General features: G+C 34.0%; 1 protein-coding gene across 2 annotated transcripts in view; it reads left to right on the top strand.

The window, feature by feature from the left end:
- Positions 1 to 15,783, top strand: part of LOC134696273 (large ribosomal subunit protein bL9m-like) — a 48,544-nt gene that overhangs the window by 12,986 nt on the left and 19,775 nt on the right. For both annotated transcript variants that reach the window (XM_063557972.1, XM_063557973.1), the window contains exons 3-4: positions 6,639 to 6,795; positions 14,297 to 14,421. In XM_063557972.1, the coding sequence (XP_063414042.1) occupies positions 6,639 to 6,795; positions 14,297 to 14,421 (282 nt within the window). The remainder of the gene's footprint in view (positions 1 to 6,638; positions 6,796 to 14,296; positions 14,422 to 15,783) is intronic.

The following is a 15,783-nucleotide window of genomic DNA, read 5'->3' as shown; positions in this document are numbered from 1 at the left end:
CTGATCCAATTGGTTGATACAACAACAATACAACCCCATGAATCTCAAGTTATTTTTGCCATATTCAAATGTTAAAGTTATTTATATATGTATTATCTTCAATTTTAATGTTAAACTAAAGCTGCAGCTGTGTGTGCAATAACATCCGTTTTAAACATATTTCTTGCAATAAACATATGCATGTACCGCATGTAAATGTTTACAGATCAAACTTAAATGCTGTTAAGCTAAAGTGATTTAAACAAAAAATAACATTTGAAAACATTATTAAATAACATTACATATATATCTCGAGTGCAAAATCTCAATCTCTCCATGTTCCTCATAAAAATCGACTACGTGTATGTATGATTATAAAAAGTTTCGCCTGGATATCCCTTATTAGTTAAAAATCATTCGAAGTCAACTTGAGTATTTCAATATTATGCAAAAGTAAAATAGATTGTTTTTTAATATCTAAAGTATGACATTTCAGGATTGAAAAAAAAAATATAAAGAACAAAAAGATAACTTGATGTGATCTAATTGTACATTTTTCAGCCTATGCTGCCTCAATTAGTCATTGCCACCTATTTAAAGATATTTTTTTATATCCAGTGTCAACTTTTTGAAAATTAACTCAACATTGCATTATTGCTGTTTTTTTCTTCTTTTTAGCTCACCTGGCCCAAAGGGCCAAGTGAGCTTTTCCCATCACTTGGCGTCCGGCGTCGTCGTCCGGCGTCGTCGTCCATCGTCGTTAGCTTTTACAAAAATCTTCTCCTCTGAAACTACTTGGCCAAATTATACCAAACTTGGCCACAATCATCATTGGGGTATTTAGTTTAAAAAATGTGTGGCGTGACCCGGTCAACCAACCAAGATGGCCGCCACGGCTAAAAATAGGACATAGGGGTAAAACACAGTTTTTGGATTATAACTCAAAAACCAAAGCATTTAGAGCAAATCTGACATGGGTTGTTATTGTTAACCAGGTCAAGATCTATCTGCCCTGAAATTTTCAGATAAATCGGACAACCCGTTGTTGGGTTGCTGCCCCTGAATTGGTAATTTTAAGGAAATTTTGCTGTTTTCGGTTATTATCTTGAATATTATTATAGATAGAGATAAACTGTAAACAGCATTAATGTTCAGCAAAGTAAGATTTACAAATAAGTCAATATGACCGAAATGGTCAGTTGACCCCTTTAGGAGTTATTGCCCTATATAGTCAATTTTTAACCATTTTTCGTAAATCTTAGTTATCTTTTACAAAAATCTTCTCCTCTGAAACTACTGGGCCAAATTAATCCAAACTTGGCAACAATCTTCTTTGGGGTATCTAGTTAAAAAAATGTGTGGCGTGACCCTGTCAACCAACCAAGATGGCCACCACAGCTAAAAATAGATCATAGGGGTAAAATGCAGTTTTTTGCTTATTACTCAAACACTAAAGCATTTAGAGCAAATCTGACAAGGGATTGAATTGTTTATCAGATCAATATCTATCTGCCCTGTAATTTTCAGATGAATCTGACAACCCGTTGTTGGGTTGCTGCCCGTGAATCGGTAATTTTAAGGAAATTTTGCTGTTTTTGGTTATTATCTTGAATATTATTACAGATAAAGTAAACTGTAAACAGCAATAATGTTCAGCAGAGTAAAATTTACAAATAAGTCAACATGACCGAAATGGTCATTTGACCCCCTAAGGAGTAATTGTCCTTTGTAGTCAATTATTAACAATTTTCATAAAATTTGTAAATTTTTATTAACATTTCCACTGATACTACTGGGCCAAGTTCATTATAGATAGATATAATTGTAAGCAGCAAGACTGTTTAGTAGAGTAAGATTCACAAACACATCACCATTACCAAAACACAATTTTGTCATGAATCCATCTGCTTCCTTTGTTTAATATTCACATATACCAAGGTGAGCGACACAGGCTCTTTAGAGCCTCTAGTTTAGCTCACCTGGCCCAAAGGGCCAAGTGAGCTTTTCTCATCACTTTGCGTCCATCATCCGTTGTCATCGTCGTTCTGTCGTCCTTAACTTTTACAAAAAGCTTCTCCTCTGAGACTACTGGGCCAAAAGTAAACCAAACTTGGCCACAATCATCATTGGGGTATTTAGTTTAAAAATTGTGTCCAGTGACCTGGTCAACCAACCAAGATGGCTGCCATGCCTAAAAATAGAACATAGGGGTAAAATGCAGTTTTTGGCTTATAACTCAAAAACCAAAGCATTTAGAGAAAATCTGACATGAGGTTAATTTGTTTATCAGGTCAAGATCTATCTGCTCTGAAAATTTCAGATGTATCGAACAACCCGTGTTTGGTGTAGTGGTTAGTGCATCGGACTTCTATCACAAAGGTTCCTGGTTCGATTCCCTTTTGGGATGAAAATTTTAGGAACTCAATTTTCGGCTCTTCCTTGACACCATTTGCGATTATGGTCTTGAGGAAACGATGATAGTCTGTCGGACGGGGACGATAAATGGCTGACCCATGTTAAGAGAGAGCCACATCTCTTGCACGTTAAAGACACCCTTGTAGATTTCGAAAAAAGAGTAGGCTAATGCCGCTACAAGGCAGAACTCCCACCCGCAAAGTGGAGAGGGATTGATATAAGTTGCAAAACTTGTTTCCCAATCCACAATAAATAAATATGTTTAAACTAAACCGGTTGTTGGGTTGCTGCCCGGAATTTGTAATTTTAAGGAAATTTTGCTGTTTTTGGTTATTAACTTGAATAATATTATAGATAGAGATAAACTGTAAACGGCAATAATGTTCAGCAAAATAAAATTTACAAATAAGTCTACATGACCGAAACGGTCAATTGACCCCTTTAGGAGTTATTGCCCTTAATAGTCAATTTTTAACCATTTTTCGTAAATCTTAGTAATCTTTTACAAAAATCTTCTCCTCTGAAACTGCTGGGCTAAATTAATTCAAACTTGGCCACAATCATCTTTGGGGTATTTAGTTTGAAAAATGTGTCCGATGCCTTGGCCATCCAACCATGATGGCCGCCATGGCTAAAAATAGAACTTAGGGGTAATATGCAGTTTTTGGCTAATAACTCAAAAACCAAAGCATTTAGAGCAAATCTGGCGGAGTTAAAATGTTTATCAGGTCAAGATCTATCTGCCCTGAAATTTTCAGATGAATCGGACAACCCTTTGTTGGGTTGCTGCCCCTGAATTGGTAATTTTGAGGAAATTTTGCTGTTTTTGGTTATTATCTTGAATACTATTATAGATAGAGATAAACTGTAAACAACAATAATGTTCAGCAAAGTAAGATTTACAAATAAGTCAACATAACCAAAATGGTCAGTTGACCCCTTATGGAGTTATCGCCCCTGTTAGTAAATTTTTGACAAAAATCGTCTCCTCTGAAACTATAGACAAATTTAACCAAATTTGTCCACAATCATCATTAGGGTATCTTGTTTAAAAAATGTGTCCGATGACTGTGCCCACAAACCAAGATGGACGACATGGCTAAAAAAAGTACATAGGGTAAAATGCAGTTTTTGGCTCATATTTCTGACACAAAAGCATTTAGAGCAAATCTTACAGAATGAAATTGCTCATTATATAAAGATCTATCTGCCCTGAAATTTTTAGACCAATCAGGCAACCCATTGTTGGGTTGCTGCCCCTGAATTGGTAATTTTGAGGAAATTTTGCTGTTTTTGGTTATTATCTTGAATACTATTATAGATAGAGATAAACTGTAAACAGCAATAATGTTCAGCAAAGTAAGATTTACAAATAAGTCAACATAGTTGACCCCTTATGGAGTTATCGCCCCTTTTAGTCAAATTTTAGCAAAATTCTTCTCCTCTGAAACTATAAAGACAAATTTAACCAAACTTGTCCACAATCATTATTAGGGTATCTTGTTTAAAAAATGTGTCCGATGACCCTGCCCACAAACCAAGATGGCTAAAAATAGTACATATGGTAAAATGCAGTTTTTGGCTCATATTTCTCACACAACAGCATTTAGAGCAAATCTTACAGAATAAAATTGTTCATTATATAAAGATCTATCTGCCCTGAAATTTTCAGACCAATCAGGCAACCCATTGTTGGGTTGCTGCCCCTGAATTGGTAATTTTAAGAAAATTTGGCCGCTTTTGGTTATTATCTTGAATATTAATATAGATAGAGATATACTGTAAACAGCAATAATGTACAGCAAAGTAAGACCTACAAATAAGTTCACATGATCAAAATGGTCAAATGACCCCTTAAGGAGTTACTGCTCTTTATAGTCAATATTTAACAATTTTCATAAATTTTGTAAATTTTTGTAAATTTTTACGGAATATTTTCCACTGTAACTACTGGGCCGAGTTCATTATAGATAGAGATAATTATAAGCAGCAAGAAAATTCAGTACAATAAGATCTAAAAACATATCACCATCAACAAAACACAATTTAGTCATTAATTCATCTGTGTCCTTTGTTTAATATGCACAATGACCAAGGTGAGCGACACAGGCCCTTTAGAGCCTCTAGTTTATATGCCTTGTTTTGACTGCACCATGCTGCTCTTTTAGTGTTACCTTTGACCATTGTTGGAAATGTCTAAACCCTGTCTACCAGAACAGGTGTTGCCGATTTGTCTTTGTGATGAGGAATATTTTCTGCTTGATCTGCTGCAGTTATTGTGGAGCATTTTTGCCCAGTCTCGATTCCAGCCTTACTGATTTTGTTATATTTTGAGTCTCTGAGAGTCGTTTTAAGTCTGTCTTTGATACCTTGTATTTAAAGTTGACAAATTTTTACTGTTCTAGAGTAATGTCCCTTTACAGATGGAAAAATTGCTGAATTTTTTGTTTCCGTTTTTTGTCGAGCCTGCAACTTTTGTTGCAGAAAGCTCAACATAGGGATAGTGATCTGACGGCAGCAGCGGTGTTAGCTAACTTCTTAAAAGCTTTATATTTTAGAAGGTTGAGAACTGGATAGTTCATACTTTGAATATATCCCATTGTTACGAACTTTCCTTCAGTCACATGTCCAAGGTCCTTGACCTCATTTTCATGGTTCAGTGACCACTTGAAAAAAAAGTTCAGATTTTTTGTAATGTAATATTCTCTCTTATTATAAGTAATAGGATAACTATATTTGGTATGTGCATACCTTGCAAGGTCCTCATGCCCTTCAAACTGTTTTCACTTGACCACGACCTCATTTCATGGATCACTGAAGTTTTGGTGGTCAAGTCCATATCTCAGATACTATAAGCAATAGGGCTAGTATATTTGGTGTATGGAAGGACTGTAAGGTGTACATGTCCAACTGGCAGGTGTCATCTGACCTTGACCTCATTTTCATGGTTCAGTGGTTATAGTTAAGTTTTTGTGTTTTTGTCTGTTTTTCTTATATACTTTATGCAGAAGGTCTACTATATTTGTTGTATGGAATGATTGTAAGGTGTACATGTCTAGTTGGTAGATGTCATCTGACCTTGACCTCATTTTCATGGTTCAGTGGTCAAAGTTAAGTTTTTGAGTTTTGGTCTTTTTATCTTATACTATAGGTAAACTATATATGGTCTATGGGAATATTTTATGGTCTAAATGTCATTCGCACAGGTTTTATTTGACCATGACCTCATTTTCACGGTTCATTGCACAGTGTTAAGTTTTTGTGTTTTTGTCTATCTTTCTTAAACTTTAAGTAATTGGTCAACTATATTTGTTGTAAGGAAGCATAGTTAAATGTACATGTCTGTCTGGCATGGTTCATCTGACCTTGACCTCATTTTCATGGTTCATTGGCTTTTGTTTAGTTATCTTGGTTAATGTTAAGTTTATGTGACAGTTTTAATAAAGCTTTAGACTATCAACATAATATCAATGATTAGTAAAGAAGGCGAGACATTTCAGCGTGTGCACTCTTGTCTAACTAAATAATCAAACTTTACAAAATTTAAACACAATACTCATTTCCACAAAACTCAGATCAGGTACAAATTTGCATAGCATTACTTTTACCATTCTTCAGTTATGTCCCTTTACAACTTTATATACTATGCAAGCTGGGGCATCATCGGTGTCTCATGGACGCATTCCCCATTTATTTTCTATGGATTCGACTGTTGTTGCTGTTGTTACCGTATTCGGCCGTGTATTGTCCGCATTTGTGTATAGTCCACACCCCTTCATCATCCCCAAATATTGAGGAAAAAGTCTAGTTCGCTTGTATAGTCCGCGGCAACTTTTGACAAGATCTGTTATTTGCTACTTCGTACTTTATTTGGCCTTTTTAACTTTTTTGGATTCAAGCGTCACTGATGAGTCTTTTGTAGATGAAACGCGTGTCTGGCGTATACTAAATTTAGTCCTGGTATCTATGATGAGTTTATTCATAGATGATAAGAAGCCATGGCTGCATATGATAGACACTTTAACTAGCAAAAAAGATAAGCAAGACAATATTTACAAATGACTAAAATTTGTAAAAACCATTACTAGACTCTTTTTTAGAGGTGACTGCCCTTTAGTGACTTTTTGTTTCCCCTTATGTTTGTTTTGGACAAAAACTAAAAAAAGATGGAGAGAAACTGTAATTCATAATTGTTTGCTTTCATATTGTTATCATGTGAGATTTTTAACTATTTTGTATTTCAGAGTACCTGTGTTTTTGATCATGAGAACTACACACCTGAGCGTAGAAGGGGAAGTAATCCAATTTTTGACCAAAAATATGATGTGATAAAACTGAAAGAAAACAAACATCAGATTCCACTGCCTGATATAGAATGCCTACTGACTAAAGTAGTTGATGGTAAGTCATACGATTAAGTCTGACATCTTAAACTACAACACCAAATCTTACAACTAAATCAATGATTATTTGGGGACACTTTACCAAAAAAATATCTTGTTTTTTTATGGTTTATGTGTGGCAGTGGCAGATAACCTTTACTGTCAAACTACTGATTACATTGGGCAAGTGAAAGTAACCTCAGGACAACAAAAGCCCATTTCAAATCATGCTTAACTTTTACTTTAACATGTTTAACACTTAAATAGAATTATTAAACTTTTACTTTAACATGTTTAACACTTAAATAGAATTATTAAACTTTTACTTTAACATGTTTAACACTCAAATAGAATTATTAAACTTTTACTTTAACATGTTTAACACTTAAATAGAATTATTAAACTTTTACTTTAACATGTTTAACACTCAAATAGAATTATTAAACTTTTACTTTAACATGTTTAACACTTAAATAGAATTATTAAACTTTTACTTTAACATGTTTAACACTTAAATAGAATTATTAAACTTTTACTTTAACATGTTTAACACTTAAATAGAATTATTAAACTTTTACTTTAACATGTTTAACACTTAAATAGAATTATTAAACTTTTACTTAAAAATGTTTAACACTTAAATAGAATTATTAAACTTTTACTTTAACATGTTTAACACTCAAATAGAATTATTAAACTTTTACTTTTAAAACATGTTTAACACTTAAATAGAATTATTAAACTTTTACTTTAACATGTTTAACACTCAAATAGAATTATTAAACTTTTACTTTAACATGTTTAACACTCAAATAGAATTATTAAACTTTTACTTTAACATGTTTAACACTCAAATAGAATTAGGATCAGGCCTCATTATGATTGTTACTTAAAGTCACTGGTCTGTAGATTATTATAGTACTACCTAGGGTTACCTGGGTATATCTTAAAGTCACTGGTCATTTCTGTAGATTATAGTACTACCTGGGGTTACCTGGGTATATCTTAAAGTCACTGGTCGTTTCTGTAGATAATAGTACTACCTGGGCAAGGATCCGGAAATTTTTTCACCTAATTTCGGTCATTTTCATACAACTTAAAAGTTGATGCCCCTTTTCAAAATATGATTGTCAAAATCACATTACTGCATGAGACTCATTATGAGTATGCTCATACTCGATCGTCATGTTCGTAGCATCAACAAACTTGTTTCACTGTTGCATCGCATTTACTTCATGATTTGTCCTACCATTTTCCTAAAATCTTTTAAGAGCAATGAAGGGAAGGCAACAGTTTAAAAATAAAATGATTTTAATGACTCGAAACGATAATATTCTCAGTTATAGCTCACGTTTCCTTTGATTCTGAAGTCAAAATTCAAACCGGATGTACTACGACAATACTAAAACGAACAATTCCTGACTCATTTCCGGGATTAGTTTTGTTTATCCAAATCACAGGAAATCATCAGCTTTTTAATATTTTACCTTTAATAGTGTAAGAATATTAATTAAAATAGTTGCACTAGCTTTATTTAGGATGAAATTATTTTAAATTTACAATTAATTGTATAAATCTGTGGAGGAGAATTTCAAGCATGCGTATTACATGTATTACATAGAAAACAAAGCACGCGTGTTAGAAGTAAAAAAATATTTTTTTCTACAAAATTAAACCAAGTTTTAATTTAATTGTAAATCATAATTGACAATTGTCTGACCTGTTGAGTAATTAAATAATGAAGCCAGTTGGTATGGAATTCTTATTTCTTTATAATAATAGTTTGGAGCTTGTGATTAATTGCCAGGTGTGAATTAAAAACACAGGTAAAGAGATAAGCAATCATTAGCCAATAGCTCCCCAAGGCATTAATATAGTTATTAGGAGGGCCCTCAGGATTATAACACTTTATTGAAGTGGCAGTTTAATTACAGGAAGTCGATAACAATACAAAAATATGTTCAAAATGGCGATTTTGAAAGTCGATCTCAAGGAAATGACAGAAATTGTTACGATCGAAAATAAAATTTGACCTAAATCCCAATTAAAAGTTTAGGACATTATAGTTTCAGTTTAGGACATGACTGGCAAATATGACCATTTCCGGACCCTTGTACCTGGGGTTACCTGGGTATATCTTAAAGTCACTGGTCTGTAGATTATAGTACTACCTCGGGTTACCTGGCTATATGTTAAAGTCACTGGTCATTTCTGTAGATTAAAGTACTACCTGGGGTTACCTGGGTATATCTTAAAGTCACTGGTCGTTTCTGTAGATTATAGTACTACCTGGGGTTACCTGGGTATATCTTTAAGTCACTGGTCATTTCTGTAAATTATAGTACTACCTGGGGTTACCTGGGTATATCTTAAAGTCACTGGTCGTTTCTGTAGATTATAGTACTACCTGGGATTACCTGGGTATATCTTAAAGTCACTGGTCTGTAGATTATAGTACTACCTGGGGTTACCTGGGTTTATCTTAAAGTCACTGGTCTGTAGATTATAGATCTACCTGGGATACCTGGGTATATCTTAAAGTCACTGGTCGTTTCTGTAAATTATAGTACTACCTGGTGTTACCTGGGTATATCTTAAATTCACTGGTCATTTCTGTAGATTATAGTACTACCTGGGGTTACCTGGGTATATCTTAAAGTCACTGGTCGTTTCTGTAGAGTATAGTACTACCTGGTTAACCTGGGTATATCTTAAAGTCACTGGTCGTTTCTGTAGAGTATAGTACTACTTGGGGTTACCTGGGTATATCTTAAAGTCACTGGTCGTTTCTGTAGATTTTAGTACTACCTGGATTTACCTGGGTATATCTTAAAGTCACTGGTCTGTAGATTATAGTACTCAGTGGCGTAGCTAGGTCATTTTTACGTGTACGCCCGAACCTAGGAAAAGGGCCTGAACGGGAAAGCGATTCCATGCCAAAGAACCTGCTGGAAGTTGATAAGCACGGACAAGCCTCCGGAAGTTTTAGAGTTATCGAGAATGTCATAAAACTCCTGTCATTGAAAACTCGTCAATAACAATATTTTTTAGATTCAAAATTATTCATTTTCTATGTTAAATCTATTCATTGTGTTTAAAATTTGTTAGAATCTAATGACGGCCTTTGGCTTAATTTGGAGTAAACTTCCAAACCAGTTATCTTAGAATATGATTAATACCCTTCAATCATTACCGAGGCAGTATGCGTTGTCTTTTATTTAGGATTATTTTACTTTATGAAAACAAGATGGATCAATCCCAGAAAAGAGTTCTCGACTTCTTTCGTAAAATCGGAAATTGAACCTAACAGAGCGATGGCTTCTGCATCTGATGTAGCAACGTTACTAGGTCTAACAAGTATTTGAAAGCTTGCCTCTCTGTGCAATATGTTATTTAACGGTGGCCAGATCGTCTGACTTAAATTGCGCAAAATCAGAAAAATTAACAAAAAAAAATGGCTTCTGAAATTAACCATGAAAAAAAAACACTTCAAGGAAGTTTATTGAATTCGACGAAGGTTTAACAAAGTAATTGATACGTGTATGTAATATATTTTAACATAAGACTGTAAATGCAAACGGATTTTTTTTTCTATAAAATATGGGAAAACTTATCATGTATAAGTTCGTCATTATGCTCTGGATACTCGTTTGGGCATACACAGTGTTTTTTCCAGCTACCGTAAAATTTCACAAATGTTTGACAAAGTTATATTGATATCTTTAAACTAAAACAACATAATGAACCTGCATGTAGATAACTATCATTTTGGCACCGCCGAAAAAAATTACGATCAAAATAGCTCGCTTTCGCGACATAATTGTCAATGGCTCGACAAAAATTGAAAACCACATATCGAATCTTAGCTCATAATGAATTTCTTTAAAAAAAAAATTAAGGGAGATCTCGAGAGAGTATAGAATTAACGGTAGACTTAGAATTTGACAGAAATAATTTTCGTCACTTTTATTCGCATTTGCAAGCCATTGGAGAAAGACTTAAAAGGTTGATGTACTGTTAACCAATTTTATTCATATGATTTTTTTTTTTTTACCAAATTCAAGTGTACGCCCGGGCGTTTTGACGTAAACGTAGCTACGCGCATGGTACTACCTGGGATACCTGGGTATATCTTAAAGTCACTGGTCGTTTCTGTAAATTATAGTACTACCTGGTGTTACCTGGGTATATCTTAAATTCACTGGTCGTTTCTGTAGATTATAGTACTACCTGGGGTTACCTGGGTATATCTTAAAGTCACTGGTCTGTACATTATAGTACTACCTGGGGTTACCTGGGTATATCTTAAAGTCACTGGTCTGTAGATTATAGTACTACCTAGGGTTACCTGGGGATACCTTAAAGTCACTGGTCGTTTCTGTAGAGTATAGTACTACCTGGGGTTACCTGGCTATATCTTAAAGTCACTGGTCGTTTCTGTAGATTATAGTACTACCTGGGGTTACCTGGGTATATCGTAAAGTCACTGGTCATTTCTGTAGATTATAGTACTACCTGGGGTTACCTGGGTATATCTTAAAGTCACTGGTCTGTAGATTATAGTACTACCTGGGGTTACCTGGCTAAATCTTAAAGTCACTGGTCTGTAGATTATAGTACTACCTGGGGTTACCTGGGTATATCTTAAAGTCACTGGTCATTTCTGTAGATTATAGTACTACCTGGGGTTACCTGGCTATATCTTAAAGTCACTGGTCTGTAGATTATAGTACTACCTGGGGTTACCTGGCTAAATCTTAAAGTCAGTGGTCTGTAGATTATAGTACTACCTGGGGTTACCTGGGTATATCTTAAAGTCACTGGTCATTTCTGTAGATTATAGTACTACCTGGGGCTACCTGGGTATATATTAAAGTCACTGGTCGTTTCTGTAGATTATAGTACTACCTGGGGTTACCTGGGAATATCTTACTTTTTTACTTTTAATAGGAATCGCTCTACTTTTGGGTCCGTTAAGAATGTCATACAAAGTAATGATAATGAAAGGATTTACCCATTTTATGCTAGAATACACTGGGGTTCTGTATTGTAATAATGTTGATTCATTATTGTTGATTTAATACATGGTTACAGGTAAACCACAAAATCAAACATCTTCCAAAACTAATGAGTTCATAGTACACATAAAGAAAATAAAAAAATTACACACATCAATGTATGAAATCAAATGTTAGCACAAACAAATTATTTAAATAAAACTATTTTTTTTATAAAAATATTGCTTTAAGGTGGTATGGGAGTCTAAAATAAAGATGATAGAATTTATTCATACTTTGCCAAAACATAGTATCTATTGATATGTTGAAAAATATAATAAAAATGAAAGGTCACCACGCATTTTCTCAAGCTACAGGACGTGACAAAATGACAAATTTTGTATGGATTATACAGAAAAAAACACCATTTTGTGATTAGAAACTAAACAAATGATAGAATTGTTCATTCTTAAGGAAAAGATAGCTTTCAGACAATTCTTTGAGAATATCAACAAAAAATATAGGGTCACCGTACGTTTTTATGCCCCACCTACAATAGTAGAGGGGCACCTATGATAGTAGAGGGACATTATGTTTTCTAGTCTGTGGCTCCGTTTGTTCGTCCGTCTGTGCGTCCTTTCGTCTGCCCACTGAACATAGAAAATGAAAGTGGGAGTTTCAGGTTAAAGTTTTTGGTCAAGGTAGTTTTTGATGAAGCTGAAGTCCAATCAACTTGAAACTTAGTACACTTGTTGCTTATGATATGATCTTTCTAATTTTAAAGCCAAATAAGACTTTTGACTCCAATTTCATGGTCCACTGAACATAGAAAATGAAAGTGGGAGTTTCAGGTTAAAGTTTTTGGTCAAGGTAGTTTTTGATGAAGCTGAAGTCCAATCAACTTGAAACTTAGTACACTTGTTGCTTATGATATGATCTTTCTAATTTTTAAGCCAAATAAGACTTTTGACTCCAATTTCATGGTCCACTGAACATAGAAAATGAAAGTGGGTGTTTCAGGTTAAAGGTTTTGGTCAAGGTAGTTTTTGATGAAGCTGAAGTCCAATCAACTTAAAACTTAGTACACTTGTTGCTTATGATATAATCTTTCTAATTTTAAAGCCAAATTAGACTTTTGACTCCAATTTCATGGTCCACTGAACATAGAAAATGAAAGTGGGAGTTTCAGGTTAAAGTTTTTGGTCAAGGTAGTTTTTGATGAAGCTGAAGTCCAATCAACTTGAAACTTAGTACATATATTCCCTATAGTATGATCTTTCTAATTTTAAAGCCAAATTAGATTATTACCCAATTTAATGGTCCATGGAACATGGAAAAGGATAGTGCAAGTGGGGCATCCGTGTACTTTGGACACATTCTTTTTTCCGGCTAAAATACAAAATAGGAAAATTTCATGTAGAATCCTTCAGAAAATTCACTATTTTGGAGTAAAATTCCCTTGAAATGCCAATTTAAAAAAAAATTAAAAACAACCAAGACTAATCAACATTTGCAAAAAAATAAATATTTGTAAGTTATATTCTTATAAATTGGTTCTTTAAAATGAAAATTCACATTAAATATCTGCATTTCTGCATCACATTTTGCTAACTTGATAGAAAATATGGACCTTTGGTTCTCTGTTTTTTACAATCCAAAATGGATGAAGACACCCATACCACCTTATTAAAGTACAAATTGCTTCACAAATCTGTAGATCATTCCATAGACTTATGCTTGATCAACAAAAGAAAGTTTATAATACATACTCATTTTCAAGTTTGTGGTTTACAAAAAAATATGTTACTTCAACTACATGTATGTCTGATAATTTGGAACATAATTTCTGTGAATTCATTTATTCCCAATTTTCATTGATTAAGGACAACTTGCTTGTGGATGTTTAATTCAGTGGTGTGTATACAATTCTATAGAAAATTTATTATTTGTTGAACATTTAATTTAATGGTTCGCCTGTACCCATGAAATCCACGAAAATTCATATCGAAAGAATAATAATGAATCCACAGTAAGCAATGGAACTTATTGGATAATGAAGCCAAAAACTTTCTGCTTTAAACAGCCTGAACTATTTAAACAAAACTATACATTGACCCATTAGGGACGACATCAAAAGTTCAATGAAGGATGAAAAACTTAATTCACATAGTTTTTTCACTGACCCCCCTACCCCCCTCTTAACTTAATTTGGGAAAAATTGATTGACCCATATAGATGTATGTAAAAATCAATGTCGGATAACCAAATCTTGCAGCAGTTCAATCCCCACACCCCCAAACTATTTGAATTAAGATTTTTATCTTACATTGATCTTTTGATGTCGTCCCTTACAGTGATACCTTTTGTTTAAAAAAATGTATTGTTTACTGAGCAATAAGGTTCTATTGGGACTCCATGATAATAAGATAGTACACTGTAGGTTAAACTAGAATTTATGTTGTTTTTCAGATTGTTGATTATAAGCTTATGTTATAGATAACAATAATGTTAAATCATTTACAGGTGTAGGATACCCGGGCCAAGTTGTAATGGTGAAAAGATCTATTTTTAGAAACTCATTATTGCCATTGGGACATGCACTTTATCCCACACCAGAGAACATTGCTGAAGTCCAACAGAGACTTGAGGTAAATGCAGGTTTCTTATCTTATAGAAAACAACCTTATAATTATGTAGATAAAGTGTCTTCTAATATTTTGTTTTAAGGTTAAGGAACAGTAAATGGGCTATGTTGCAGATTTTGCCAACATTTTGCATACAGCATTGGCTTGGTGAAAGTTACCTATTCAACACTGTAATAAGATCATTGAATATTGTTTTTATGCCCCACCTACAATAGAAGAGGGGCATTATGTTTTCTGGTCTGTGCGTCCTTTCGTCCGTCCCTTCGTCCGTTCGTTCGTCCGTCCGTTCGTTCGTCGTTCTGTTTGTTCGTCCGTCTGTCCCGCCTCAGGTTAAAGTTTTTGGTCAAGGTAGTTTTTGATGAAGTTGAAGTCAAAACGACTTCAAACTTAGTACACATGTTGCCTATAATATGATCTTTCTAATTTTAATACCAAATTAGAGATTTTACCCCAATTTCACGGTCCACTGAACATAGAAAATGATAATGCGAGTGGGGCATTCGTGTACTGAGGACACATTCTTGTTATTGGTATAAAAAATTGATTTTGTTATCAGTAAATTAAAAGCTAACTAAATATTACTAGTATGTTACATACATATATACATATTCATGGATCTACAATCTGTTGATACCTGTAACTTGGCATTGCACAAGGTCATGTTTTTCTCTGGCTGTTTATGATGTCTTTACACAAAATCCATTGGATGTTGGATGTGTACCAATTGATAGTTTAGTCTTAGATGCCTGATTTTTTTATTGGTTGTTAGTGGCTTTAAACTAGCTGTCAGATAACTGTGAGTACCCTCAGATCTGTTCATTGTGTCTTTTTGTGTCGGGATGTATAAGTACTCGGCCACGTCCACTTGTATTTTTGTCCATCTGATGATTTAAGCCTTATTAACTAAATTTTTATAGTTCCTTCTTATGTTGTACTGTTATACCACTGTCCCAGGTTAGGGGAGGGTTGGGATCCTGCTAACATGTTTAACCTCACCACATTATTTATGTATGTGCCTGTCCAAAGTCAGGAGCCTGTAAATTTAGTGACTGTTGTTTGTTTATGTGTTTTCGTTCATTTTTTTACATAAATAAGGCTGTTAGTTTTCTCATTTGAATGTTTTTACATTGTCTTATCAGGGCCTTTTATAGCTTACTATGCGGTATGGGCTTTGCTAGTTTTTTAAGGCCGTACGGTGACCTATAGTTGTTAATGTCTGTGTCATTTTGGTCTTTTGTGGATAGTTGTCTCATTAGCAAACATCTTCTTTTTAATACAACTGAAAATCTTGCATATAATCGGGATATTTGATTTCTTGGTTTTGCCAATCTCTGTATAAATAGCCTATTGAAAATATCCTATTCG

This window comes from Mytilus trossulus, chromosome 14 (genome assembly GCF_036588685.1).
Source record: "Mytilus trossulus isolate FHL-02 chromosome 14, PNRI_Mtr1.1.1.hap1, whole genome shotgun sequence".
Taxonomy (NCBI): Eukaryota; Metazoa; Mollusca; class Bivalvia; order Mytilida; family Mytilidae; genus Mytilus; species Mytilus trossulus.
This window is presented reverse-complemented; position numbering and strand designations above follow the sequence as displayed.